Below are 26717 nucleotides of genomic sequence, written 5' to 3'. Positions count from 1 at the left end.
GGAGCCTCGGGTCCATGCGGACTCTGAAACGGGCTTTTTTTCCGCATGAAATACGGAGGAGACAGCCGGTATCACGTCGCATCCACTGCGACGCCATCGGGTCCTTTGCCACAAAACGACAGGACGAGAAGCTCTCGCAAGGATCGAATAGCTCTGTTCATCCCCTTGCAAGGCGGAGGCACGGCTGCTCGGGCTTTGCCATTTCGGGGAACGTCGAGGGATTCATGAGCATCACAGTCAGCTGAGGTTGTTCTTGATGTTAGCAAAGCCATGCTGTTTGTCCCTTCCCTTTAGTTTAGCCTTGAGCTGGTTGCGGGAGCTTCCTGTGGCAACCGACGGATGCTCGTCACCACTCATCTGCCCTATCAAACGCTGTAAATACTACTCGGAGCAAAGCAGAGATCAACCTTTCGGTACCGTCGGCAGTGGACCGGTTGCTGTGCATTCTTTTTTCTTGCGGGCTGCAATATGTATGTACTCCGTAGGCGCCCACCCGCTGCTACGGCATGTCAGTCCAACGGACAAGGAGGCGAGCTTGGGAAACGGGACGATGTGGGAAGCAGAGGCGCCATTGGCGGTTGCACGCACAGCACATTGGGCATGAAAACTGCAGAATGGTCGTGTGCATCTGCTCATCCGCGAATCAGTTGCGGGTGCTTTCTCGCGACGAGGCGGTTACCTAAGACAACGAGCTGTCGCGCTAGAAGTTAGCGAAGAGACAAGCCCTGTCTGGCTCGTGAGCTAACGGGCACTTTTCACAAGACGAGCTGGAATCTGTGTGCCTGTCAATCATCGCCGGAGCAGACGGGTAAGTAGGCCTCAATGGATTATCCAAGCATGACGTCTCAGAAGCGCGGCTAATATCGTGATGGTCTTCAGTGACGGAATCCGTCGACTTGAAATCGACCGATCCGATGACACTGGAATGGCTCGTATTTGACGCTTGGGGCTTCAAGGTTTGGCCGTCATCTCAGTGTTGATCCTAACCTGGAGGGCATGAAGTCCGTGTTCCGATTTGCAGAAGCGTGAAATACCCTGGCCATGCTCGTCAGTATCGACATGGCTGCTTTATTCGCCGACGATGGGGCTCAAGCGGAGTCGGGCTCGAAGTGGGATTAGTAGCATGCAATGGTGCATGCAAGAGATGCTCTGTGTTTTGATTCTGAATTGCTTCATCCTGCATGAGGTATTGTTAGCAAATGAGCAAGAGACAGCACGAAGAACGTCCCTTTGAGCCATCTGAGTACCGTTCAGGGAACTTGAAGAGGATCGTGGCTCGTGGTCCTGATCAGCTATTGACGCGTTTGCGTGTAATCGGAGCGAGGTCAAGAGGGCGATTGCAGCTCCTCGGAGGTGAATCGCTAGCTCATGCGAGCACGAAGCGCTCCTCGTATAAAGTAGTATGCCTGTCTCTCGTCAAAGTGGATGAGCATGGGAGACAGGGATTGATCGTCGCAGGAGGGCACGAAAAAAGGTCCGCCAGTCGAAGCCATCGCCAGGGAAACTGAAAACCCGCTGCAAATTGTTTGATCCACGGGAGCAAGATACGATCAACGGCCCAACCGCACTTGGACAAGCGTAGGCAGGGTGACAACGGGACCAATGTCTCTCCTTTCCTGTTTTTTTGGGTACAGGTACGAAGAACGTTTGTGTGCGAGGAGCAAACGACGTGATGAAAGAAATGGCCGGATCGGTGCAGTCGGGCTGTGACGTGCGAGCCAGTCAGCATCGCTTCCGAAGCCCGCAGTTGTTTGGGTCAAAGAAGAGGCCAATTGAGCGTACCAATTGCAGTACGAATGCATTATTGCGGCTTTGACGCGCAAAGAAAGGGTGCGAGTATCTTTGACATTGTTGCGGTTCAAAGCATCGGGGTCGGTGCTGTTTGTCATAAGCAGCTATGTGGCTAGGTAAGTGATTTGAGCGAGATCACAGGACAGACAAAGCTCAGACGTTTGCATCTGGGTGTCCAAGCCAATTGTACCTATTTTCAGCATCACCAGCTGAATGAGCCTCGAGGTCCAATGTCATGCAACTCATGTCCACGTTTGTTTCCTGGGCGAAGCAGCATGGACGACAAGGGGAGCAGGGGCCTGCCTCTAATCGCGTTTCTGACAGCGAGCCACGACTGGAACAGAGCAGGGCACGCGCCTCGTTGTGCAAGACAACGAGTGAGATTCAAAGCTTGAGCTGCCCTTTCAAGGTCCAGGAGAACTCGAAGCTCCCTCTGATAGCAATGTCATTTCTTCACGTACCTCTCCGTATACGCGGCAGAGCTGTACTTGTACTCAGGTCGATGGCCGTTGCGGGCATCACGAAGCCAGCACTGGATCTCGCGTCCTCTGCCCTGCAGGTCTCAATCCTCATGGCAGCGATGGCCTCTCCATCCCTGGCTAACACGCTAGAACAACTGGTGCTGGAGCCTGCAGGCTGTTAAATGACCTGAAATCCGTCCAAACAGAGCATCACGGTCTTCCCACTTCTCACCGCCGCTTGGCTCAGCCGCAGGTACCGGTACATTTGCAGGTCGAGCTTCTTGAGCTCCGGCCAAGCTGCGGTAGTGTGTGACAATTTTATGTAGAAGCACGAGAGCAAGCACCAAGAAAATGCCTTGTTCTGGCTGCTCTCAGCAAGACTCAGCAGAGAGGCAGAAGGAGGGCCGGAAGTAGCAGGTACCAGGGATTACTGCCAGTTTCCCGGCTGCTAAGCGCCCACCGAGCACAAAAGCCGCTCCACCGCTCACTGAGCAACCGCTGATGGCCAGAGACTGTACCAGGGACGGCGAGGCGCTCAGTATGAGGTGCGGGTAGTAGATACCTACAGATTAGTAGCTGGGATCAGTTCACGCGCAACGGCATGGACCCATTGAGGGCAGCTGAGCAGCGGTGCTGACGCTGGGATGGCGCGCTGCAGGCCCCTCGGAGGTGCTGAATTGCCCTGTGGCCGCTGTACTCGCTGCGGGTAGCAGGTACCTCCGCACCGCCAGAGGCACGGACGGTATCGGTACATCGACGAGTAGGTACCTGCCCTGACCTTACCAGACCCGGCCGCCTATGCTCCGTTTCTCCCCAGCAGCGCCCATCGTCCCTAAAAACCACCCCAATCACCCCTAACAACGTCCAACTCCATCCCAAGCCCGGTTCCTGGCCCTGACCCTGGCCCTCGTTGGTGCAACGACCATTGAAAAGGCGCTGTCTCCTCATCTGTTCCTCGCTCCTCTGACCCTCACTCCCGTCACGACTCCCAAAGGGCACGACAGCCAGGCAAAACAGGCCTTCTGCTCGCCAATCGCAGCGGACAAGCGAAAGGACGACCTCACTAGGTAGCCGTGGAGCTCAAAAAAGCACAGCTACGGCTACTCCGGGTCTTGCAGGGCTTGAGCTGCATCCAGCACCGCATGCTGGCACGGGAAAAGACACGACAATTGCACGTCCACGCCCACCTTTGTCCCTTCGAGACGGAGGCCGAGGCCAGGCCCGGGTCGAGCAGACGCCTTTGACGATACGACGTTACGATCAACTCCATGCCCACTCTTACAAGCATCTGGCATTAATAGTACGACTGTAACGACGACAAAGAAAGAAAAAGCCTTGCCGCCCCACCGCAAGCTTCGATTCATGCCTCTTATTAGAACCAGCAGCGAGTTGGACGTGAGCAAACAAAAGAAGGCGAAGAGAACCCCAATTGCCGAATCGTCCACTTGCATACGCTGTCCCTGAACAAAAGAGGCACGGCACAAAGAACGGGAGGGGAGCTGGAGCTCGGGCTCGTGTGGCGATAGTTGAGGAGCCATTGTTTGGGCCAAGCTAGAACGTCGAAGCTTTTGATTGCCCTTCTTTAGTCCTTTACTCTTTCCAATCTCTCGACGCTCCATATATCAAGTAGCAGCATTGCTGTCTGGAGCTGTCGGGTACCTCGGAGAGAGCGAGGTATCGGCGACACGTCCTTGAACATGGAAGCTTCATCGCCTCTGGCGGCTCTGCACCGCCCAATGCCTGCTCCTGCATGGGGAGGCAGAGACATCTTCCGTTCTCACTACAAGAACAAGTCTGCTTCGGGATCTCTAAGCCTTCGCGAGCAGCTGCATAAGGGCACGGGAGACCTCTTCGACATCAAGGGCGTCCGGGGATCGTCTCCTGCTGCGAGCCTGGCAGCGGATCTGTCCCAGAACTTGGAGATTGATAATGAGGCCAGGTTTGTTATCCTCCTTGGACCACAATGGGTGTCGAGATCACGATGCTAACCAAGCCTTAGTCCCAAGCTCATGACGCCACGACGAGCCCTTTTCACGGCAAAGGTTGTGGACGGCGAGAGCAGCAGAGGTATGGGGTTGTTCGCGAGAGCTTCAGTAGCTGGATACGAGTATGGTTTGGCTGACACACCGCAGAATTTGTGGCAACTACTCCTTTGCCATCATCATCCTCGCCTATCCAGGCCCCCGATACCATAGAGTCGTCTCCTCTCCCCCACAAGGTGACTTTCAGCAACGTCGTAGAGATTGCGTCGCCCACACCGATCTCTTCGGGTTTCACGGATGCCACCATGCTTGACTCTCCGGCCCCGATCTCTCGCCAGTCATCTCTGGAACCGGCGAGGCGCGCACGCCAGGCATCCTCGGAGCCGCTGAAGCCCATCGCTGCCGAGCCAGTGCAAACGCTTGTTAGACGCGGCCGAGGACACACCGACAGCGTGGCCAGCCGTAGGATAGCAGCCCCAAGGCGGATGACTTCTGGCCGGTTGAAGACGCTTTCTGGCGGTGGCCTACCTGGCTCTCAAGCCTCGCCACTGCAGTTCGGAGCTAATACCTCAACCCTTTCGCTCGACGAGTGTTTCGATTCCGCTTCTCCTCCGCAGGACCGCAGCAGCAGCCGGCCTTCGTTATCCAACAGCCCGTGCCCGCCTATTCCTATCGGTCTCCGTGCAAGGTCTCAATTCGCAAGTGTCGTCGCAGGGAACAATCGCCATGGCTCGCCGGGCGTCTCTCATTCTAGGAGACAGTCGAACCCGTTTTTGAGAACCCGAAAGCAGTTCCGTCGCTCTCTGAGCATGTTCGAAAGCCCTTCGGACGTCATGAAGCCGAAGCCTGAGGCGGCGCTTGCCGCTTCCCCCATACTCAAGGCCTCCGTGGCTGACATTGAAGAGGCCCACGAGCCCATCATCCCTCACTTCCTCGCAGATGATCCTACGGACACCATCCCTCGAATCACCAGGGAGACCATGCTGGCCATCTTGGACGGCAAGTACAGCGACAAGTTTGCTCACCGCATGGTCATCGACTGTCGATTCGAGTACGAGTATGAAGGCGGCCACATCGATAGCGCTGTCAATCACAACAACAAGGAGCTGTTGGCTAACCAGCTCTTCGAAACCCCGATGGACGGCTTGACTCTACTAATCTTCCACTGTGAATATTCGGCCCACAGAGCCCCCCTCATGGCGCGTCACATTCGCTCCCACGACCGCACCATCAACGCAGAGCACTACCCTCGCCTGACCTATCCAGAGATTTATATTCTGGATGGTGGCTACAGCGGCTTCTTTGCCGAGCACCGTTCGAGGTGCTTTCCTCCCGAGTATGTCGAAATGTCTGACGAGAAGCACCAGCGGACCTGTGAGAGAGAGATGGGCCGCCTGAAGGCCCGGAAGCCCTTTGGTCGTGCGCAGACCTTTGCGTTTGGCCAGCGGAGCACGAGCCTTCACGATTCTCCCACGGGACCACCTCGTCCTCACTCGCGGAACCGCAATGCTTCTCCCCCTGCTGCTTCCACCACCGACTCGCCCAGTTGCGGTGACCGAGCACAGAGTCGCCGCATGGCTTCCTACTAGTACTAGCCCATACCATACGACGCTTGAGGTGTCCAACATGTGGCTTGTCCGGAGCTGCCGCTGGGGCTTGTATGTTTTCATGACGAAAAGTTACGTTTGGCTTCTGGCGATGCATTGCATTTGGACGTTGAAAAGAACGAGGAGTCCGTGGACTGGAATCGTTCCTGGAGCTCTCCTGAAGTCCCAGGTAGTATTGCTTGATTCCTCACTCCTGTCGGGCTGCTGACGGACCGCTGCCAACTTTTTCCTCTTTTCCTCTTTTCTTTCGCAGTAAATCTCTCTTTGTCTTCTCATTCCAAGGATACGGTCTCGTCGGACGGTCTTTTTACCCCCAGGAACAATCTCGGAAGCCTTTTTCCGCTTTCTCAGTCGTTGGATGTACCCGCTCGTATTCTTAGGACTTTCGCAGCATTGCCACTCTTCGACCTCACGATCTCTGCCGATGGAGGACTCACATCGGGTGTCGGGCACCCTATTGCGGCACACTACCTGATTGTGTTATTTTCATGCCTGTCCCCCCCCCCCCGTTGTCAGGAATGAATACCCCTCAACACGCGTGCTTTCGCGTTCATAACCCCGAATTTGTCTCCCCCCCCCCCTTTGATCTTTGCATGTTCATACTTTCACTACAGGAGGATGACCATCCCTCTGCTCATTGTAATGAGCCATGGAGCGCAGCAACCCAGGGCGGCGCTTGTGTTTGATTGTTGTAGGAATAGCTAGACAGTGGGAGATGTTTCTCTCGACAGTTTTGGCTGTACATTATGCCGTGAAAGGACATGGACATAGAGGACCCAGCTAGCTTATACACGCATTTGAAATATCGACCTTTGTCTCTCTGCTTGAATAAGTGTGCGAAAGAGCCTCAGTTAGTGTTCACATGGGTCGTTGAGAGCTCTCACCACCATGGCCGATACTTTGATTTTGCTACCTACGGATGAGGGAACCTACCCTTTCTCATGAGCGATGAACTATCTGCTGAGTATTGGAGAGCTTTCTTCGAAGTTTAGGGTCGTTGAATACCCAGGGTAAGAGGATCCGCTGTCTATCCTCCTAGAGTGATGGTTGGAGGTCTATAAGACGTGTAAGGTAGCTTTAAACAGCGTTTGCGGAGGAGAGCATCCAGCTACTTACAACTGTTAAGAGTAGTGCGCCAGTGATACTGTCCATTCAAGAAACGCGTGTGTAGAGGCCTGTTGCCTCTCTATTGGATTGCGGCTGTTGTTTTATCTATGCTATTGAGGTTTTTAAACTAAACATTTTCCCCGTGTAAGATGCGTGTAATGTTCAAGGTCTTGTGAGCCCCCGAAATGCCGAAGGATATATGCACCAGAAGGAAGAAGAAGAAGAATATGAACCACTGACTTTTTCTCTTCGAATCTGCCGCCAAAGAGTAACGTTCGCCATTACAGAGTGATGTGCGCGCCATCAAAGAGTAAAATCCCACTCCTTAAACGCCTCCCGAAAGGCCTCCACATCCCTCGTCTCCTCCTCCACAGACTGCGCGCAGTCCTGCCAGCTCAACCTGCTCTCGAGCCCCAAGAGCTTCGCAAGCACCCTCCTCGGATACTGCAGATCGAAGCGCGCGTCGCGCGCGAGCGGCATAACGAGGGACTTTCCCTTAATCTTGTCCTCGCCGTTGTCCGCCCACAGCCAGACGCGGAAGAAGTCGCCGGCGGTCGCCAGGTCCTCCAGGGGAATGTCCGTGGCGCTAAAGGCCGGGTAGTTGAGGTTCTCGGCCTCCACGCGGAAGGCTGCCTCTGCGAGGCCCTTTTGGATCATGTCGGCGGGGACGGCGACGAGCTGCCATATGAGGTGGACGTTGCGGTCGCGGCTGATTTCCCAGGTGACTGCGCCGAGCCTGTGCGAGCTTTTGGCGGCCATCATGGCCTGCAGGGATTCCTTGAAGCGGGACATCTCGGTGTACGCCTTGACGGCTTCGCTGGCGGGGTCCGCGGTGCTGCCCATGCTGGCTATCGTCGGGGCGTGCGGCAGCGGGATGATGATGAAGTGGCCGGGGAAGTCCAGCCCCCGGTCCGCAAACGTCGTGGGCGTCGGCAGGGGGCCCTTTGCGGTCGTGACGTACGCCTCGTCGCCGATGCTGCAGCACATGTGCGCCGAGATGTTGGGGTTCGACAGACAGAAGTAGCAGCGGTCGGGCCCCGGGGGCGGCGAGGCGCGGCGGCGCTTGTGGCGCCCGTGGTGGCCGTCGTGGTGGTTCCCGAAGCGGCTGTAGCCTTCGTCTTGTCTTCCGCGCTTGGCGGTGGTGGTTCTGGATGCGAAGGGCGAGGCGGTGGCGCCGGGGGGGATGGTCGTGTCTGATGGGTTGAGTGTGAAGGCGTACATTGCCTTTGCCTTTTTGTCGTTTCCGTAGGGTGCCATGGAGATGAAGCGTGTGGCGGAGATGGCGTTGGGATCTTTGTCAGACTGCTGGATGAAAGGTTCTCTTTCGTAGAAGAAGGCGTCTGGAGAGGCTGAGATGTGATACCGAGGCTTCAAGGCCGCGCATAGATCGGCAATCTCCTCGGAGCTGCTCACGAGGGCCTGATGAGAAGGCTCGAGGACCACCTTGGAGCCAGTCCAGATCTTTGCCGGCCACATAGCGGTCAACAGAATGTCGGTGCTATTGGCGCCTCGCAAGGCCTTTGCATCGCCTGTTGTGTGAAAGGGCAAGTGCTGTTCTTGTGATTGGCCTGCTACCAGGTTGGGGTCGAGGACGCCGCCGAGCGTTACGATTCTGACGCCTTCGGATGTCTTTGTCACGCTGCGCTTCCCAAGATAGTGAAGGTTAGGGCATATCTCTTCATCGGCCTCGATCTTCGCTGCGATTCGTGGCGGTAGGGGATGAATGCCGACGGTGAAGTAGGTGGGAAGGGGAATTTCGATGGATCCCCCTAGCAGGGCGGATATCGTCTCGTCGTCAGTATCGGTAGTGAAGACATCGCCGGCGAGAATCGCGAGAGAAAACTGGTTCTTGGCGTGGAGTGTAGCCAGCTTCTTGAATGCTGGCTCGAGCTGGCCGTTTAGGCTACCCAGGACGATGCTAGCAGAACCTCAATGTCAGTACGGTGAGCTGCGGCGAATGCTTTGGTTCATAGACGAGCACATACATCTTGGGTGCAGCCATGTTGCCTGACTATCTGGAGTTTTGCTTCAGCCTTGGTGTTGTTGTATGTGGCAGCGTAGAGAAGAGGGGAGAGGCATAGAGCTGTTGAGGTTGAAGACTGGATGTAGATCGGAGTTGTAAGTGGCAGCTCGGTGCATGTAACATGCACGAACACGCGACGTCAAAAGCTCGGTGATGATAAGGAATTGCGCCTTACACGTGATTGGCCAATTATGCGCATAGTGGAGCCCTGCGCATCTTATCGGTTCGGCCGAGGATCTGCCGACCAAAAAAATTTGGGAACTTTACAGTGGAGAGGAAACAAGACGAACCAGCTCCAGACTTTGGACGCTGCAAGCCTGCGGCCGAAAACATTTTCCACAGCCTCAACCAGCCGCCGCCACGATGCCAGCCCGATCCTCCGGACGCATCGAGAAGGCGCGGAAGAGCAAGAACTCGACCCCCCATCAGAAGAACCACCGGTGGGAGTCGTTTTCGACCAAGATCGCAAAGTTCAACTCGCTGCAGCCGCTGCGCAAGGTTCGCCGACATGATCTCGACACCGAAGACCTGGCCTCGACGACGTCCTATCTCCAGAATGGACTGCAGAAATGGGGGGAGCTCAATCTCTCAAAGCCCTTCTCCTCGTTCAAGAGGGAGGTGCTCCCGCTGTGCGACAGCTTGCCGCAGATTCTTCACTTTGAGGAGCGAATCATGGCTTCGTTCGCCAAATACATCTCGGAGCAGGACAAAGAAGGGCTGGAACCGCTGCTCGACTTGTTGACGGCGTTTGCCCACGACCTGGGCATCCGATTCGAAAAATACTTTTCACAGAGCCTGGAACTCATCTTGGCCATTGCCGGACGGCCTCAGCCAGTCGAAGTCATTGAATGGACATTCGGTGCTCTTGCGTTCCTGTTCAAGTACTTGTCCAAACTTATAGTCCCGGATCTCCGACCGACATACGCCGTCATGGCACCGCTTCTCGGCAAATCCAAACATCCTCCGTTTATCGCGCGGTTCGGCGCCGAGGCCATGAGCTTTCTTGTCAGGAAAGCGGCGGCTCCTTCTCTCCGCGAGACGGCCCTTGTGTCTTTCGTGGAGTACGTGCGGGACGATATATGCAAAATGGTGGAGGACAGACAGTTTATGCTGTATAAAGATGGCATCATGACCATGTTTGCCGAGGCGATCAAGGGAACGGATCGCACCATCCATTCGGCTGGATCCGCCATCTTCATCGAGCTCGTGAACGCGATTCCAAAAGAAGAGTGCACGCTGGCTAAGGTCACGACGTGGACGGACTTGGTCTGTGGCGTTTTGACTAGTGTGATTCACCATAGCGGTGCAGACACCTTCAAGGAATTTGCAGAGGCAATCCTTGACAGATGCGATGCCGAGCTGAAGAGGCCTCATGACGAGGCTTCTCAGTGGTGGATGGTGCCATATGTCAGAATTCTCGGCGTGCTTGCCGGCGTCCGAAAAGGAGATCGGATCAGCGACTGGCCACGTCTCATTCGACTCCTTGTCGAGCTCCTCTCGGCAGCCACACGGCCTGTCGAGGAGGCCACCGAGAAGAATGATTTGCTGTGGACCCCGGTCGTTGTTAATGTGGCAATCGCCTGCCATCACGCCCCCATGGACGCCCTCATTCCTCAAATCACCCGTCTTCTCCAATGCTTGACGAGAGAGCCATACATGAGATTGTTCATACCATTCTGTTCGTACTTTAGCGAGCTTAGCCCGAGTCGATTCGGAAGCCTGTTCCGCAATGACTTTCAGAAGTAAGTTGTATAACCTTTACCGATTGGCTTTAGGCGCGTGCTAACCTTGCCCAGGTTCATCGCAACCCATTGGTCTCAGGGACAAAACGAAGACATGCTGTGCGTGTTGCTGCCGAAGATTATCGAGAATCGAGGATTTCCGTCCGCCGGAGAGAAGGACTGCTGCAGACTCCCTCAGGCATGGCAGGATCAGATCGTTTCCAAGTTCGAGAGCCTGGAGATATCGCCTTTCCCCGAAAGAGGGCCTTACGACAAAGACCCCCAGACCTGGAGAGACAGATGTCTGCCCAAATACGCCGCTCTGCTCCGAATTCTCGAGTTGACTTCTGTTCATCCGTCGACCAACGCACGAATTGCCGAGCTTCTGTTGCGGAAACTCAAGCTCGCCCTTCGACCCTCATCTTCACTCGCCTCTGACGAGGTCAATTTCATTGTCAGCCAAGGGTTCCATGCCTACTTGGGGATGAGCAAAACGGCAGGGTCCACTGATCCAAAACTCGCTCCCCTGCTCCGCGCAGCCGTGCCGCGATTTGCACGATCTGTGGGTTTCCTCCGGACCTACCTGGCCTACGAGCAAACATTCCCCAACGGGCACGAGGTTGACAAAAACGACGGGTCTGGCAGCGATACTCCAAACCCTGAAGATGACCCAGTGATCCAGTCTCTGGTCGATAATCTGGCCTCTCCCTCTCACGACATTCGGCTGGCGTCTTTGGAACTTTTGAGCAAGATGACCAATGCGCCGAAACAGTCTCAGTGTGTCGAGATTATGCTTGAGATTGAGCAGTCTCCGTTGACGCTGGACCATACTCGATCAATCGCCATGTATCTTCGCAAGCTTGGGCAAGAATACGACTCATTACCAGACTCGACTTGGCTGAAGAAGGGAATACCAAACTTCATGTTCGGTATGCTGACGGTCAACCTGTCCCCGGTCTGGGAAGATTCAATAGAAGCTATGAAGCAGGTTGCCGAGGGTAAATCTGGCGAGGATGCTATTGCTGCCACCGCGTTTCGATGGCTGGAAGTGCCATCACCTCGATGGACGCCGCCGCAATCCGATAGTGGTTCTCCTCGCTCCTTCTACTCGGACTTTGAATGCACCACTCTGAACTATTTGCAGGCGGCCGCAAAGAGTGTCCAAGAAGCGTCTGACACTTCAGACGATATGATGCTGCAGAAGTTTGATGACAGTCAGCGACTGGTCGAGCCGTTCTCAGTAAATGCCAAGGCCCAGGCGCTGAAGGTCTTCAAAGCACTGCCTTCTATAGCCGAGAGAAGGTCCCGCCAGCTTGTACCCCATCTGTTTGCCTGGGCTCGGGAAGAGGATGAGGCGCTTGATTCTCACGGTGAAGACGACGCTCAATCACAAGCAGCATTCTGGTCATTGGCGGACAGAAAGGGGCTTGTTGCCGTGTTCGCGCAGTTCATCAACCCGAAGGTCTTGTTCCAGCAGGAACGAGTGTACGAGGTTTTGCTGCAACTGCTGGCAAATGGTGATTTGGACGTTCAGAAGCTTGCTTTGAAGGCTATCTTGGCATGGAAGCAGGATGGCGTGAAGACTTATCAGGAAAACTTGGAATACCTTCTCGACGAAGCTCGTTTCAAGAACGAGATCACCGTCTTCCTCCAGGGAGACACTGTCATCAAGCCTGAACACCGAGCCGAGCTCATGCCGGTTCTCCTTCACCTTCTGTATGGTCGTTCGATCTCCAGAAAGGGCGGGGTTGGCGGTCGTCATGGTCAGCAAACCACCCGGCTTGCCATTCTCAGGAACTTGTCCATCGACGATCTCGGAGGCTTCCTCGACATCGCCGTAGGGAAGCTCAAGGATGTGCGAGTGGTTGGGCCGGCGGTGAACCGGAAGAAGCTTTTCGACCAAGAAATCATTACAGTGCGAAAGCAATTTGGTTTCTTGAACATGGCCCAATCTCTCATCTCGGAACTTGGCACCAACGTATCTCCCTATATGGACATACTTGTCAACTCAATCCTCTACTGTCTCGTCTACTCTTGCAGGCGGCTGAGTGGCACGTCTACAGAAGCGGATCCCGATGCTCCTGAAGAAGAGGAAAAGGCCAGTGCCCATTCACTACTCAGGTCGACGAGGACAACGGGTCTCAAGTGTTTGATTGCTCTCTTCCAAAATGCACAGGATTTCCAATGGGAACCTTATCAAGACATCATTCTTGAGGAAGTGGTGGCACCTAGGCACGAGAACCTGCCATCCGAGACTGCACAGGGCGTGTCGGGCATGCTGCAGCTGCTGTCGACGTGGTCCAATCTTCCGAAGGCCGCCCTCTTCCTCTCTCCTCACGGGGATGTGCTGCCAGATGGTGTTCTACCAAAGGTTATTGCTTGCATAGCCTTCGAGAAGTCGAAGGAGTCCGTCAAGATCTACGTTCTCGAAATGCTGCGCAGTTTGGCCAGGCTGGCCTTGGCTCCTGCTAGCGAATCCGAGTTCAACGAGGTCATCAAAGCCGAGCTTCTAGACCCCAACGCGACCGCAATCCTGGACAATATCACTACGGTCTTGAGGATTGGCGATATCAGTAACGCACTCTTGGAAGCTGGTATCGAGACCATCCTGGCGCTAGCTCCCGTGTTCCAGGCTTTGGAAAATGTTCAAGCAGTCATTCGAATTTCGAGCTTCTTGCTCCAACAACCAGCCCGCCGAGTGAATCCCAGGCTCAAGGGCCGGATCCTCTTGGTTATCGAGAACTTTGCTTCGCTACCCGACGCTGCAAAGGACCAGGAGCTGCTCCAAGAGGTGTACAGGACCGTCTCGGCCCTTTTCAGCTACTTCAGGGATCGAGAGAACCGCGCCTCGTTATGCCGTGTCATACTGGCCATTTCGAAGCAGGATGCCGAGATCGGGACTGTTGCAGGCCTATGCAACGAGCTGAACCAGTTCAAGGAGGGCCGCATTGATGAGCCGGACTATGACAGGCGGCTTGCCGCATTCAGTGCCATCTCGAGCATCCATGATGTAGCATGGACTCCTAAGCAGTGGCTGCCGATTCTTCACAACCTCATTTTCTTCATCCGCATGGATGAGGAATTTGGTGTGTTGTCGTCCAACGCCGCTGACGGAATTCGACGTCTGATCCAAGAAGTGTCGGACTGTCAAACTCAAGACACAAAGGCCATCCTTGACAATTACCTCAAGCAGATACTGATGCCGTCCATTTACGGCGGTGCTCGAGAAGAGTCAGAAACCGTGCGACGAGAGTACCTGCGCGTCCTAGGCTTCCTTCTCACGACAATGCCTGAATGGACACCGGTGGCTGACCTGAGTGGTCTCCTGAATGAGCGCCAGGAGGATTCTTCCGAACCGACGTTCTTCTTTGATATCCTCAGTCCAGCAACCTCAAAGCAGATGGATGCTCTGCGAACACTGGAAGCTGCCAATGCGAGCAAGGAGATGGGCAGTCAGAACCTGACTCAATTCTTCATCCCCTTGCTGGAGCACTTCATCTTCGGAAGAGCGGACGGCGGCGATGATCACGGACTTGGTGCGCAGGCAGCAAGTACAATCAGCAACCTGGCCATGTCTCTCAACTGGAACCACTTCCGCACAACGTTCCATCGGTACATTGGCTACATCGAGTCACGGCCGGAGCAGCAGAAACCCACCATTCGCCTTTTGGGCAAGTTCACGGATGCGCTGGTGCTGTCGTTGCCTGAGAGTCGAGATGCCGAAACGATGGAGGTGGACCAAGAAGAGAGCTCCTCTTCCGCAGTACGGCGCCTGCGTCTGATGGCCCCGAAGGCTGCAGAGCTGTCTACCCAGATCAACGACTACTTCCTCCCACCACTTACCAAGCACTTGCACCAAAAGGACGAATCCGAGGTCAGCTACCGTGTCCCCGTCGCCATCACCATCATCAAGCTCTTGAAGCTGCTTCCCGGCCCACAGATGGACCAGAAATTAGCGGGCGTCTTGACCGACATCTGCCATATCCTGCGAAGCAAATCATGGGAGGCAAGGGAGATGACTCGAGATACTCTTGTCAAGATTGCCGTGCTTCTAGGTCCTACCTTCTTCGGGTTCATTCTGAAGGAGCTTCGAAGCGCCCTCACTAAAGGCTACCAGCTGCACGTTCTGTCATACACTGTGCACTCCATCCTGGTCCATACCGTTCCTCAATTCGCACCCGGCGACCTCGATCACTCCCTTTCTGCAATTGTCAACGTGATCATGGACGACATATTCGGAGTCGTCGGTCAAGAGAAGGATGCTGAGGGCTACACTAGCCAGATGAAGGAGGTCAAGAGCAGCAAGAGTCAAGATTCGATGGAACTGATTGCCAAGAATGCGTCAGTCAGTCGCCTCATCGAGCTTGTGCGGCCATTGCAGGCTATGTTGATGCAGAAAGTGGACCTGAAGATTGTTCGCAAGATTGACGCCCTCCTTACTCGCATCACCGCGGGACTCTTGCAGAACCCGGCTGCCGAGAGCCGAGACACTCTGGTGTTCTGTTACGAGGTCATCCAGGAGGTGTACAATGCACGGAACCCAGAGGCCGAGCCGAAACTGGACTGGAAGACTCGAAGATATCTGGTTCAGCGAGGGGCCAAGAAGAGCGGCGACAGAGGCCAGACCAGCAAGCATACGTATAAGCTGACTCGCTTCGCGTTCGAGATGCTGAGGTCGATGCTGAAGAAGTACGATAGCCTGCGAACGCCCGAGAACGTTGCTGGGTTTATCCCCATCATTGGTGATGCCATTCTCGAGGGCGAAGACGAGGTCAAGATCTCGGCATTCCGACTCCTGGCAGTCATCGTCAAGGTGCCTTTTGGAACCAATGATGGAGCAAACCTCTACAAGATTGCTCTCAAGGAGGCCACAAGGTGCATCTCAATGTCGACTTCGACCACGACTGAGTTGGCACAAGCAGCTTTGAAGATGCTTGCCGTCGTGCTGAGGGATCGACGAGACATAGAGATCAAGGACGCTGCCATCGACATGCTGCTGGGCAAGCTGAAGGACGACTTCACCGAGCCGCTGTACCGACACATCACCTTCAACTTTTTGCGCTCTGTGCTCGATCGCCGCATCGAGACCGCCACGGTCTACGATACTCTGGACCAGGTCGGCACGGTCATGATTACCAACGACGACAAGGACACCAGAGATCTGGCGCGAGGCGCCTTCTTCCAGTTCATCCGAGACTACCCCCAGATGAGGTCCCGCTGGACAAAGCAGCTCAACTTCGTGGTGGCCAACCTCAAGTACGATCGCGAAGGCGGCCGTCTCTCCGTCATGGAAGTGATCCACCTGCTTCTCATGAAGTCGGCCGACGATTTCATCCAGGAGATTGCGGCAACTTGTTTCCTGCCGCTGTTCCTGGTCCTCGCCAACGACGACAGCGAGAAGTGTCGCCTCGCGGCCGAAGCGCTGATCAAGGAGATCTTCCGCAAGTCCGACAAGGAGAGAATGCTTGCTTTCCTGAACTTGCTCCGGTCGTGGCTCGGTAAAGACGGGAATGCGGCGGTCGTCAAGCTTGCCGTGCAGCTGTTTGGCTACTACTTTGAGTGCAACGAGGATGCCGCCAAGAACAAGACAGACTTCAAGCTCATCTTCGACAAGGTCATGGGTATCCTGGGCTCTGAGGATGTCCGTGACGTCGATGGGGGGCTTGTCGGCGCGTCCATTGGCGCGGTACGCATCTTCACCACCGTCTTCCCTGACAGGACACTGTCTGCCAACAGAGAAGAGCTGTGGGCCAAGCTACCACGCTGCCTTGGGCACAAGGAGACCTCTGTCAAGCTGGCTGCCGTCCAAGTGATCAGTCTGTATCTCGCTGATTTTGCCAAGGGAGGCGCCAGCACCTCGGCAGGTGAGGACGTTGAGGGATCTCATGGCCTGACACTCCGGGCCCGCAACGTGGAGGAGCTCGTCCGCCTCGCACTTAGCGCCTTGAACGGTCACGAAGTTGATGAGGGCCTGGCAAAGGAGCTGGGGCAAGTCCTCATCTTCCTCGGCCCCCGTCTCCCCGTCGGAGAGTCCCCCGATGCTTCCGATGCCGAATCTGAGACGGAAGAGCTGGAGGCCGAGGACAAGGAGGAAGCCACCGCCAAGCCCAAGGACTTGCAGTACCTGTTCTGGCGCCTGTCCCACATCCTGCGCAAGGAGATCCGTCCCACCGCCGTCGCCATCGCGCCCAAGGTCGTGGCCATGGAAGTCCTGGAGACAGTCTGCCGCCGCTCTTCGCTCGACCGCCTCCAGCCTTCTCTGCGCACCATCTTGACGCCGCTGCACAACCTCACCGACCCCTCGATCCCCGCGCCATTCAGCATGGACGAGGTGTTCAAGGCGAAGCACGAGGGAATCAAGACGCGGGCGCAGATCATGATGGACTCCCTGCAGAAGAAGTTCGGCACCGCCGAGTACAGCAAGCAGCTGATGGCGATCCGCGAGGAGGTCAAGGCGCGCCGACTGCAGCGGTCGAGCAAGAGGAAGATTGAGGCGGTGGCGCAGCCGGAGAAGTACAGCAAGGACAAGAGGAAGAAGTTTGAGAAGAACAGGGAGCGCAAGAAGACGAGGTCCAAGGAGCAGAAGTCGATGAGGCAGGCGTTCAAGACGTGGTGAAGGGATTGACGGGGGCGTGGCATATGTCGCATGGCGAGCGGTGTTTCTCTTAAGACTGGCATGTTGGGCGTATTCGATGGCGTTTTACAGAAAACTAACTGCGTGGTTGTTTTTGCCAACCAATATATAGATACATACACTGTTTGCTAGAATCGAATGTATAAGCATTAAAAATAATGCCTTCAAAATTTCCCCTTTATACACCGTCGCTGCTTTTCGGAGATTCGAGAGCGTCCTGCAAATAACCCCTGACGCCGTCCATATAGTTTTTCCATAGTCGTACAATATCCATCCTCACAACATCTTCTTCCAACATGATTCAGTTTCCCGTCGTCCGCATACCACCTCCTCTTCACGACGAACCCCCAGCTTTCTTCTCAATCCCATCCGCCAAAACGTCCTCCTCCACCACCTCCTCCGGCCAAAACTCAATATCCCCATCCTCCCCCAAAGAACCCCTCTTGACCAGCTGTCCCTTCTCCCGCATGAGGTCCTCCACCGTAATCTTCCGATCGCCAAAGATGTTCAAGTGATCGCTTATAACATGTCTGTTCCGACAGCCTGGACACGTAATAAGGGTTGACCCGTGGTGGTACGCCTGCTTCGAGACGTTGTGGTGCGAGCGGTGGCCGCAGGGCTGGCAGGTGAAGGAGAGCTGGTAAAAGGCCGGGCCTTTGTGTTCGGGGCGGTGGCTTTCGCTGGCGGGGGGGTCGGCGGTGGAGGGTTCTTTGGAGGGGATTTTTCTTGATGAGGAGGGTGGGCGGGGGATTGCGTGGGCGAAACGGCGATGGGGACGGATGGTGGTGAGGGTTGCGGGTGCGGTTGTTGTTGGTGAGGGTGAGGGTCGGAGGCGGAGGAGGGCGGATGGGCGTAGGGCGGATTTTGGTAGGGATGTTGGGCGGAGGAGGTTTGATAGTAGAGAGGCTGATTTTGCGGCCATGGTCGTTGGTTAGGCGTGGGTAGCGGTTGGAGAGAGAATGATGAGCTGGGGAAAAAGAGAGAATGAGATTTGGTGATGGTGATGATGGCGGAACTTTTTTGGCGGCGGACGTCATTTTGCGGTTTTGCGCGAGGTACAGGTACGTACCGCGGTGCCTCGGGAAGTGCAGGTGGTCTGTGCGCGGTGAAGGACGATGAGAAGGTAGATTTCCTAATGGGGTAATCGGTGTGGCCCTCGACTTACACCTCACGATATCTTCTACCGGTGTATTATTGACATTCATGTTTCAGTTGACTGGGTCTATGCTTGTTGTACTCCGCTTATGTATATCAAAAATGCCATCTTAGTTTCATTGATGCTACCAGATGTGAGAGAGCTGCTGCATCTGCTCGTGGAGAGGTCCATGAGAGACGGTGACTGCATACCACCAGTGAGTCGATGCAATAAGACAACAATCGGAAGAGAGTGAAACTTACAAAGACGAGCATCACTTACGGCTTCCGTGAGAATATATGCCTCTGTATAGTATTGGAGCAAGTCGACTCACTATATGCTGTATCATCGCCTTCCCACCGTGGCCAGTTGACCGCCTCTGATCTCCTCGTCAATCACGTCCAGCCAAGCGTGCCTTCTCACTCGGTCCATCGTGAAAACAGCATGTGATCCCTCAGTCTTCTCCTACACCTCTGCCGTTTCCTCCCTCTATATCTCTTTCCTTTCTTCTTCTCTGCATCCTGCCACCAGTCCAAGTGATCTCTCAGTCTTCTCCTACACCTCTGCCGTTTCCTCCTCAAGGCTGCCCAAACCCTCCAGCAATACTCCTCTCCTTGTTCTAGTCTATCCAGACCGGGAGCCTACGATACCTCTCCACTCTTCTCCTCTGAGCGCCTAACTCTCAAAAAGACAGTTGCAGGACACAATGCACCTCTTCAGCATCATCCAATGGGCCATTCCCTGCATCACTCTCTGCCTCGCCCAGGCTGACGATCGATCCCTTGCCCTCAGCATGATCAACCAAGCTCGCGCGGCTCAGGGAGTCCAGCCTCTCACCTGGAACGACAACCTGGCCTCTTATGCCCAGTACTGGGCAAACATCATGGCGGCTGGCCAGCAGCCCTTTTCGCACGCCCAGGGTTCTTACCGGCCTCAGCAGGGAGAGACGCTGTTTGAGTATCAGTCTTCTCAATGCGATGCGGCCTACGACACGCCTCTGCAGAAGGCCGCACAGACTTGGCTCGCACAGGCCTCGCTCTACAATGGAGCGCCTATCGCGGACGGGCACGAGCCTTGGCTGCACTGGGGTAAGTGAAGATTGTTCCATCATCGCTATTCATCGAGTGGTTGCTGACATGGCCCACAGCTCAGTGTATGTGGTCGACGACGACGCAGGTTGGCTGTGCTCGAGCCTACAGCATCTCGGAGGCGTACAAGGTGTACGACGTGTGCCGCTTCTTTCCAGAGGGCAACATGTAAGCAATCAGATGGCGTTTATTCGTGAACATATACTGATTACTGCTCAAACAGAGTTGGACAGCGGCCGTTTTAGGTGCCTTTTGTGATGGCGGGCTGATGATGGTTGGCATGGTTGGTGAGACCAAGGCCTTTTATCATTGCGCCCAACGGTGGTGTTGCAAGCGTCACTGGGATTTGGTCGTCGGTAACAGAAACTTGCTCTAAGGTAGTTGAGAGTCTCTTAATCAAGGTTTGAGCTCGATATTTGTTGTCCGTTTCGTATCATGTCTGTTATTGCGTCTTTGATGTGGAAAAGGCAAGAAACCATGTTTGGTATAGGGTAGCTTCTTCAGTTGGCTCTCGGGTACCTTGGGGGTACGAGGCACGGGCCCCACCGGTCCTTACATAAGCGGAATTCCTCCGATCTCTGGCAAAGGCGACGAAAAGAAGCAAAGGCAGGCCAGAGCCAAATTTTGGGGCAAGACAAACGACGCGGTTCAACACCCACGAGTCGCGACATCGAACCTGCGCCGCCTCATTGCCCTTGCCTGCCGCTTCCGCTCCTCTTCTCGCCGCGATCACGATCTAAATCTGCTCCTCTTCCATCCGCCTCTTGTTTCTCATCCGCCTTCCTCCGCCCGCTGCCACGGCAATTCGACGCCAGGGATCCTCGCAGGGCTGCTTCTTGTCGGCTGCGATCTTCCCACCCAGCGCGGGGACTCGCCAGCTTTGCGCCCGCGTTCTGCTCCCCTGCGCAATGAGATAGTCGGCACCTCTGCTCTCCCGCCTTACAAGAAGAAGAGGAAGAAGAATCCGCAATGGAGCGATCAAAGCCCCAGGCGTTCCTGTCGTCGTATGCGCCGCGACTGCGCACCTACAACAACTCTCTCTTGACGCCCGTCCTTCCCAGTGCGCCGACGGGGCCCGTTTCGCGGACGACCAAGCGAGGGACCACCATCATCAACTACGCAGAGGACGGCTACGATGACCTGGACGACGATAGCGACGACACCAGGCGTCGGCCGACGGGCCTGCGGAGCCTGCGCAAGGAGGACTCGGTCAGCAGGCAGGACCTGGCCGACAAGGTGGGCAAGGAGATCAAGGAGCCCGTCGAGGTCCAGGGCATATGGCGGGACTGGATGGGCAAGAGCCGGTCCGTTAGGAGCGACCAGCAGAACGCCGCCCAAGCACATCTGCCGCTGACGCTGATACCCATACGAATCGACCTGGACATCCCGTCCTTCATCCCGCCGGCGCCCTTCCCGGCCCCGAACCCCAACTCCGTCGACATCTCCCTGCCCCAGTACCGGCCGCAGGAGATGACGGTGCCCTACAAGCTGCGCGACATCTTCTGCTGGAACCTGCACGAGACGCTCATCACGACGGACCAGTTTGCGCAGACGCTGGCCCAGGATTTGGATCTGCCCAACCGGCCGGCCGTCATCGCCGAGATCAGCAAGCAGATTCGGACGCAGCTGGAAGAGTATGCCGGCGTTGCCCTGCACCCGCTCTTCCATACTGAGCCATCTGCTGCGGCACCGCCGCCGCCTAGCCAGGGAGCCGCGACCGCCGCCGCTGCGGGCTCCGGAACAGCAGCCGGGACCCCGAGGCCCGGCATATTCAAGTCCCGCGATGACTCGCCGGCTTCGTTTGCGAGGGGCGTGTCTCGGCCTGAGACTCCCATACAGACGGGCGGCCAGGCAACACCGACACCCCAGCCGCAGACATCGCAGGCGCCCGACGTCACAGCCGAAGCCACCCCCATCCTGCCTGATTCTGATGACTACAACCCCGACGACACCTATCGATGCATCATCAACCTGAGTCTCAACCTCTCATCAATGCTCTATACAGACAAGTTTGAGTGGTCGCTTCTCCATCCCCCGGGCACTGCTGAGGCCTTTGCAAAGGCGACCTGTGCCGATCTAGGATTGGCGGGCGAGTGGGTGCCGGCAATGACACATGCCATCTACGAGGCGGTCCTTCGCCTCAAGAAGGAAGCCTGCGAGGCTGGAGGCCTTGTGGGAGGCTGGGGCGGAGCACAGCAAGAGCTGCCAAACGACGCCGCACATGGCCAAGAGGCTGGCTGGAGGTACGACCCCGACCACCTGGCTGATGAGTGGGAGCCCAAGGTCGAGTTCCTTAGCAAGGAAGAGATGGAAAAGCGGGAGGGCGACCGCGAGCGGCAGATTCGTCGGCTGCGGCGCGAGACTGCGCGATTCAGCTCGACTACAGGCATGATGGGAGGCACCCCTTTCGGTGCGGGCACGGCTGTCGAAGCCGAGGAAGAACGAATGGGCAGAGGCGAACGTTCCAAGAAGAAGCGGCGGTTCCGCAGCCTCAGTCCCCTTGCTCGCGGCGGAACTCCCCTGGGGCGAATGACGCCAGATGTTGGTGGATACGGAGGAGGAGTAGGGGCCCTGACGGACATGGAGAGGATGACCTGGCGATGCTCACACTGCCGTACGTGGGGGACGAGCGTCTGGGCAGTCCGAGACGGCCCTGCCGGCCCCAAGGTGAGTCATTTCCAGTATTCGAATTTGTGTGGTGGTGAGTATACCTAAACTGACCTCCTTCTCCAGTCTCTGTGCGCCAACTGCGGTTACTTTTACGAAAGAGACCGCAGGCTGCCTCGCCAGACCAAAAATCTGCACCTGCAGGACATTCGAGCGGTCTAGGAACCCCCTTATGAGCCCCGTCACGATGAAGGGAAAGGAGAAGGAAGGAGAGAGAGGAGAGATCAAGACCCAGGGCTACCTCCGCCTCCGAATCCACCACAAGAACAGGCATCTCGCGTCTCTGAGCCTCGCGCTGTTACTCCTCGGCGCCCCCGACGACAGCACTGGTGGAACGAGCCAATGGAGCCTCGCACGACGTCGCCTGGAAGCCCACTAATTGAAGCATCTCCAACTTCGAGACGTCGATTCGATAGGTTGCGGGGTAACGGAAGGAAGGCCAAGTTGCGTGCGAGGAATGCCTGGGACGCGAGCCTTCGAGGACAGGCTTAAGCCCTGAGTGCGATGAAACGGCAAGGAAAGATTCTTGGGAGCATAGGAGGGCAGAGGATACGGCTCTTGAAGAATCATAGTAATTCTAATTCTGCCCTTGATCCCTTTCTACCCCCCTTTTTTAGTTCTCTCTTTAAGATACGGTACTCTGCCAGATGTTTTAATTCTTTCAAGAAGATAATCTTTGGGCGTCATGGATACAACAGGTGCGGGACGATGGAAAAAAAAGGAGAATATGGAAAGGAGGTTTCCTAACCTTTGGGGTGCTTTCGTTTCATCTGCATGTACTTTAATGCTTTTTTTCGGAGGAGGGAGGGCGCATTTCTAGGTACAATTGACTGTCTTAGTGTCCTCTACTCTGAGAAAGTGATAAAACTAATACCCCTTTGATAGAGGTAGAATAAAAAGGATTTGAGTCACGCCTATGCTTGACGCGAGATCAGGCTGCTTCTCGTACAAAAGGAGCCAAAAAGCCTGTGATATACATGTGTTGCAATTAAGATCTTTTCGGGTATAATGATACAGAGGTATAATTTGATGGTCTCGATGCCTTGTCCACGTCCGTCATTGCCCCAACAAGCACCGTAAGCGTATAAAGAGAAGATATATATATATACATATATATATATATAGAGTATGACGCGGTCCTCACTGCCTCCCTACTGCAGATGACCGCGGCCCTGCATCATCTGCGAGACGTCAACCCCGACCCAGCGAATCTCCCGCGGCTGCTGCGGGCTGCGCGAGGTGGCGGTGGCCGGGACCCGGGGCGAGGGGGCCACGGGGGAGCTGCCAGGGTAGGCGGGCTGCTGCTCGACCTTCATGCTCTGAATCTTCCTGCGCTCCTTGAGGCGCTCCATGGTGTCTGCCGAGAGCTGCTCGAAGCTCTGCTTCAGCATGATGGAGTCCTCCCATCGGCGGCCGTATACGTCCAGGGTCTGGGGAACGCTCTCGAGGCAGCGGATACTCCGGCTGATGTTGTCCTCGCCGGGTCTTCCGTTTCGAAAGGAAGGCGGCGGGATCGGAGGCGCTTGTGGAGCGCCGGGTCGGGACATTGGTTTTGGTATGTGTGCACCGGAGAGCAGCATGTCCTCCGAGTCCCTCAGCACGGCGAGGAACTGGTTGGCCATAAAGTACACTTTCAGGGCGTCGTGGTATGTGTAGTAGGCGCCGTTGAGCCCGGATTGGGCAATGTCTTGCATCGTGAGGAGGTACGCCAGAGAGTGCTCGAAGATGAGAGTACGGTGGTAGTTGGTAATTTCGGGAGCTCTCGCGGACGGCGCAATGCAGTATACATAGCTGTATCTCAGCTCTTGCTCAAACATTTGTCGTATCCCAGGGGCCAGAGAGCTGGGCAGGGATTCGCCCCATTCTCGCATATCGAGACACATCTGCCACACGAACGACGAGGGGTCTTGTAGAGGAGTCGCATATGACTGGTATAGCTCTTGGTACCAGTATGACTGCGCTCGCCTGAGCTGGAACAGTAGCAGCCCGGGGTCGACGGACTGCGGACCCGAGATGGGAAGAGATTCGGCGTCTTTGCCTTTGCGGTCGAAATTGGCTGGATTGGGGAACGCAACATGGATGGCATCGTCGGTGAATGAAAAGGTCCGAGCATGAACCATGCTGATGGATCTGTTGAATGGCGTTAGAAGAAGGAAAGGGGCGGAACGATGAATACGACAACCAACCGGTCAAGCGCATATGTGCAGTAAAAGATCTTCCTGCGCATATCCAAGGCAGCACGATCCACGACTGTAGACATTGGAGGGTCCTGATGAAATCCGAGGTCGATAACTGCACGTGCCGTGAACCCGATGAGGAGCCAGCTGTCGAAGTGGTTGGGATCCAGTATGGCATACTGGGTCAGGAGGAGCAGCGACTGGATCTGGGTGGCGTACCCAGGAGCCAGGGCAATGTCGGCATAATCCAACGCTCTTGAGACGAAGCTGACGCCGAGGCTGTAGTAGTCGTCGTTGACATGTTGGCTCTGCATAGTCGAGCCGATGGCGAGGATCATGTAGAGGAGCCAATGGTCGGATGCGCTGATGACTCGCTCGCTCTGCTGATGGTAGATGTCATTGAGGACGTTTAGTGCCGCCGTTTCTGAAAAGCACGGGAAGAGCGGATACATGTTCTTCATGAAGTGGTGGAAGATGTCCGTTGCGTACGACTTGTGTGGCAACGGAGAGTCGGGCATGCCTGGGATGGGATCTTTGGACGCTGCGGCCAGGACCAGGCGTGCAAAGGTCATGTTGATGAAGGACGGCTCAAAGTCTCGAGTCGTGGCATTGACTGATCTATCAAGCAGCGTTCGTCAGATATCACGGGCCCTAGGGTGGGAAGCATCTCTCCATACAAGAAGCCGAAATCAGATATCAGAGAGTTGACGTCTGAGTTCTCACGGGTCCTGGCGGCTTTCCGGTGGATCGCGGCCCGGATCGAGGCGAGGGAGTCTCGCCTGTCAACGTGGGCTGTGGACAGCGAGTCGGACTCATGGTTGGCCACGGAAGCCTTCCGGGACTTGGCGTACGATATGCGTCTTTCCAGCTTCTCGATGCGTAGCTCCAGAGCGGCGACATAGCTGGGCTTTTGGTCAGCGGATGGGACACGGGATAGGCAGTGATGGGCCCTACCTCCGCTCCTTGCCTCGCGCAAACTGGTCATTTGCCGCAGAGCAGGCATTCTCACGGCCAGCCTTTTCACAGGCCGTGCAAGCAGGCAGCTTGCCATCGCACTGATTCGGGTCATGTTAGAGGTCAAGAGGCAAAAACAAGGACAAGGTGCCGACAAGGTGCGCCGTCTTTGCGCCGACTTGCGCTGGAGGACAGAGGCTGGGAAGAGCGCCATCGCATGGCCATGGCCACTCACCTTGACTTTGGCAGCTCGACCTGGGCGGCACAAAGAAGCGTCAGCTCTGCCGGCGACTCCGTTCGTCAGCCATCGCGGGATCGTCACTCACATCTTGAGCAGGCTGAGACGGGCCTCGACACTCTCAGGAGGGGAGTGTGAGAGAAGCTACTGCGGGGCATTGCGAGGGTGAGTTTGTCTGGCAGCCCGCGAGCGTCCAGAGAGGAAGACGAAGCTGCGCAGCGGGAGGGAAAACGGGGGGCGAGAGGCGGGATATCGGGGATCCGGTCACTGCTCGCACGAGGCGCGTGGCACAGGCGAGGCGATACGACGGCGAAGGAAGGCTGAAGGGGTTCCGCGAGTCTTGAATCGATGGAGACGGGCATTGGATTCAATTGCCATGTGGACTGGACTGAGCGAGGTGGGATGGATGGCGGCCTAGCGTCGGGTCGCTTAGTGGGCTGGAGGTGCCACTATCGGGCTCTCAGCGCCGGACAGCTGCTGTGGATTAGTAGCGGGCTAGTGGACGCCTTATTCCTGTACATACTTACCTTACCTAACGGCACTTGACGGCTAGGTAGGTAGTCGAGGCTGATTGATGCTGATGTCACTCAATCACGACCCCTTGCCTTCCCTTGACTGAATAGCATATACTTTCAAGCTGTAGGCGAGACGCTTACTTATGACAGAGGTACGAATCCAAGTGGACGGGACCTTGGGTGCTGATAAATCCTGGTTGGCGGTTACATGAAGCTTGGGTGGCAGTAGATATGTATCATGCAGGTGCTTTCTGATGCGCTCGACGTCTACCGAGTTGGAGGCACTGCTCCCGCTCTGAATCCCGCACTATTAGGTACTAGGTAGGTGTTTGATAACGACGAGGACTAGCAAGTACACGATCCCTATGGCCTGTTGCAAGTACGAGTAGTTTGAGCAAGCTCCGCAATCCGCCTTGGTTATAGGGAGTTACAATCGGGCTCTATACAGCGTTTCCATTCTTCTTCAACGTTGTTTTGTGGCATTGTCAACAGCCTTGTTTGAGACTCCTGCATGACTGCATACAGACCTAGCACCAGTGTTGCAGCATCATTTCCGATCACTGCATGCAATTTACACAGCTGACACGACACATGGTACAACCTACTACCGCTCCATT

The 26717-nt window shown here is 55.8% G+C and overlaps 8 protein-coding genes across 8 annotated transcripts; 5 read left to right on the top strand and 3 right to left on the bottom strand.

The window, feature by feature from the left end:
• Positions 1-3885: 3885 nt before the first annotated feature.
• Positions 3886-5823, top strand: CCMA1212_002596 (M-phase inducer phosphatase; the record flags this gene model as incomplete). Its single annotated transcript, XM_073699976.1, has 3 exons — positions 3886-4191; positions 4252-4319; positions 4385-5823. Exons 1-3 carry the CDS (start codon positions 3950-3952, stop codon positions 5821-5823), a joined length of 1749 nt encoding a protein of 582 aa, XP_073560972.1. The 5' UTR covers positions 3886-3949.
• Positions 5824-7251: 1428 nt separating this feature from the next.
• CCMA1212_002595 (CWF19-like protein) lies at positions 7252-8950 on the bottom strand (the record flags this gene model as incomplete). Its single annotated transcript, XM_073699975.1, has 2 exons — positions 7252-8866; positions 8934-8950. The coding sequence occupies 2 exons, from the start codon at positions 8948-8950 to the stop codon at positions 7252-7254; spliced, it is 1632 nt and encodes a 543-aa protein (XP_073560971.1).
• A 384-nt stretch (positions 8951-9334) lies between these two features.
• Positions 9335-17308, top strand: CCMA1212_002594 (U3 small nucleolar RNA-associated protein 20; the record flags this gene model as incomplete). The annotated part of the gene is made up of 2 exons (XM_073699974.1): positions 9335-10713; positions 10768-17308. 2 exons carry the CDS (start codon positions 9335-9337, stop codon positions 17306-17308), a joined length of 7920 nt encoding a protein of 2639 aa, XP_073560970.1.
• A 352-nt stretch (positions 17309-17660) lies between these two features.
• Positions 17661-18248, bottom strand: CCMA1212_002593 (uncharacterized protein; the record flags this gene model as incomplete). Its single annotated transcript, XM_073699973.1, has 1 exon — positions 17661-18248. The coding sequence occupies one exon, from the start codon at positions 18246-18248 to the stop codon at positions 17661-17663; it is 588 nt and encodes a 195-aa protein (XP_073560969.1).
• Positions 18249-19167: 919 nt separating this feature from the next.
• On the top strand, positions 19168-19794 carry CCMA1212_002592 (uncharacterized protein; the record flags this gene model as incomplete). Its single annotated transcript, XM_073699972.1, has 3 exons — positions 19168-19549; positions 19609-19717; positions 19773-19794. The coding sequence occupies 3 exons, from the start codon at positions 19168-19170 to the stop codon at positions 19792-19794; spliced, it is 513 nt and encodes a 170-aa protein (XP_073560968.1).
• A 724-nt stretch (positions 19795-20518) lies between these two features.
• On the top strand, positions 20519-22378 carry CCMA1212_002591 (Chromatin structure-remodeling complex subunit sfh1; the record flags this gene model as incomplete). Its single annotated transcript, XM_073699971.1, has 2 exons — positions 20519-22216; positions 22283-22378. 2 exons carry the CDS (start codon positions 20519-20521, stop codon positions 22376-22378), a joined length of 1794 nt encoding a protein of 597 aa, XP_073560967.1.
• Positions 22379-22403: 25 nt separating this feature from the next.
• On the top strand, positions 22404-22595 carry CCMA1212_002590 (uncharacterized protein; the record flags this gene model as incomplete). The annotated part of the gene is made up of 1 exon (XM_073699970.1): positions 22404-22595. The coding sequence occupies one exon, from the start codon at positions 22404-22406 to the stop codon at positions 22593-22595; it is 192 nt and encodes a 63-aa protein (XP_073560966.1).
• A 772-nt stretch (positions 22596-23367) lies between these two features.
• CCMA1212_002589 (uncharacterized protein) lies at positions 23368-25743 on the bottom strand (the record flags this gene model as incomplete). Its single annotated transcript, XM_073699969.1, has 6 exons — positions 23368-24346; positions 24403-25011; positions 25071-25295; positions 25348-25448; positions 25583-25602; positions 25674-25743. 6 exons carry the CDS (start codon positions 25741-25743, stop codon positions 23368-23370), a joined length of 2004 nt encoding a protein of 667 aa, XP_073561376.1.
• Between the last annotated feature and the right edge of the window lie 974 nt (positions 25744-26717).

Source organism: Trichoderma ghanense (assembly GCF_004382785.1).
Source record: "Trichoderma ghanense strain CCMA-1212 chromosome Unknown scaffold_2, whole genome shotgun sequence".
Classification (NCBI taxonomy): Eukaryota; Fungi; Ascomycota; class Sordariomycetes; order Hypocreales; family Hypocreaceae; genus Trichoderma; species Trichoderma ghanense.
This window is presented reverse-complemented; position numbering and strand designations above follow the sequence as displayed.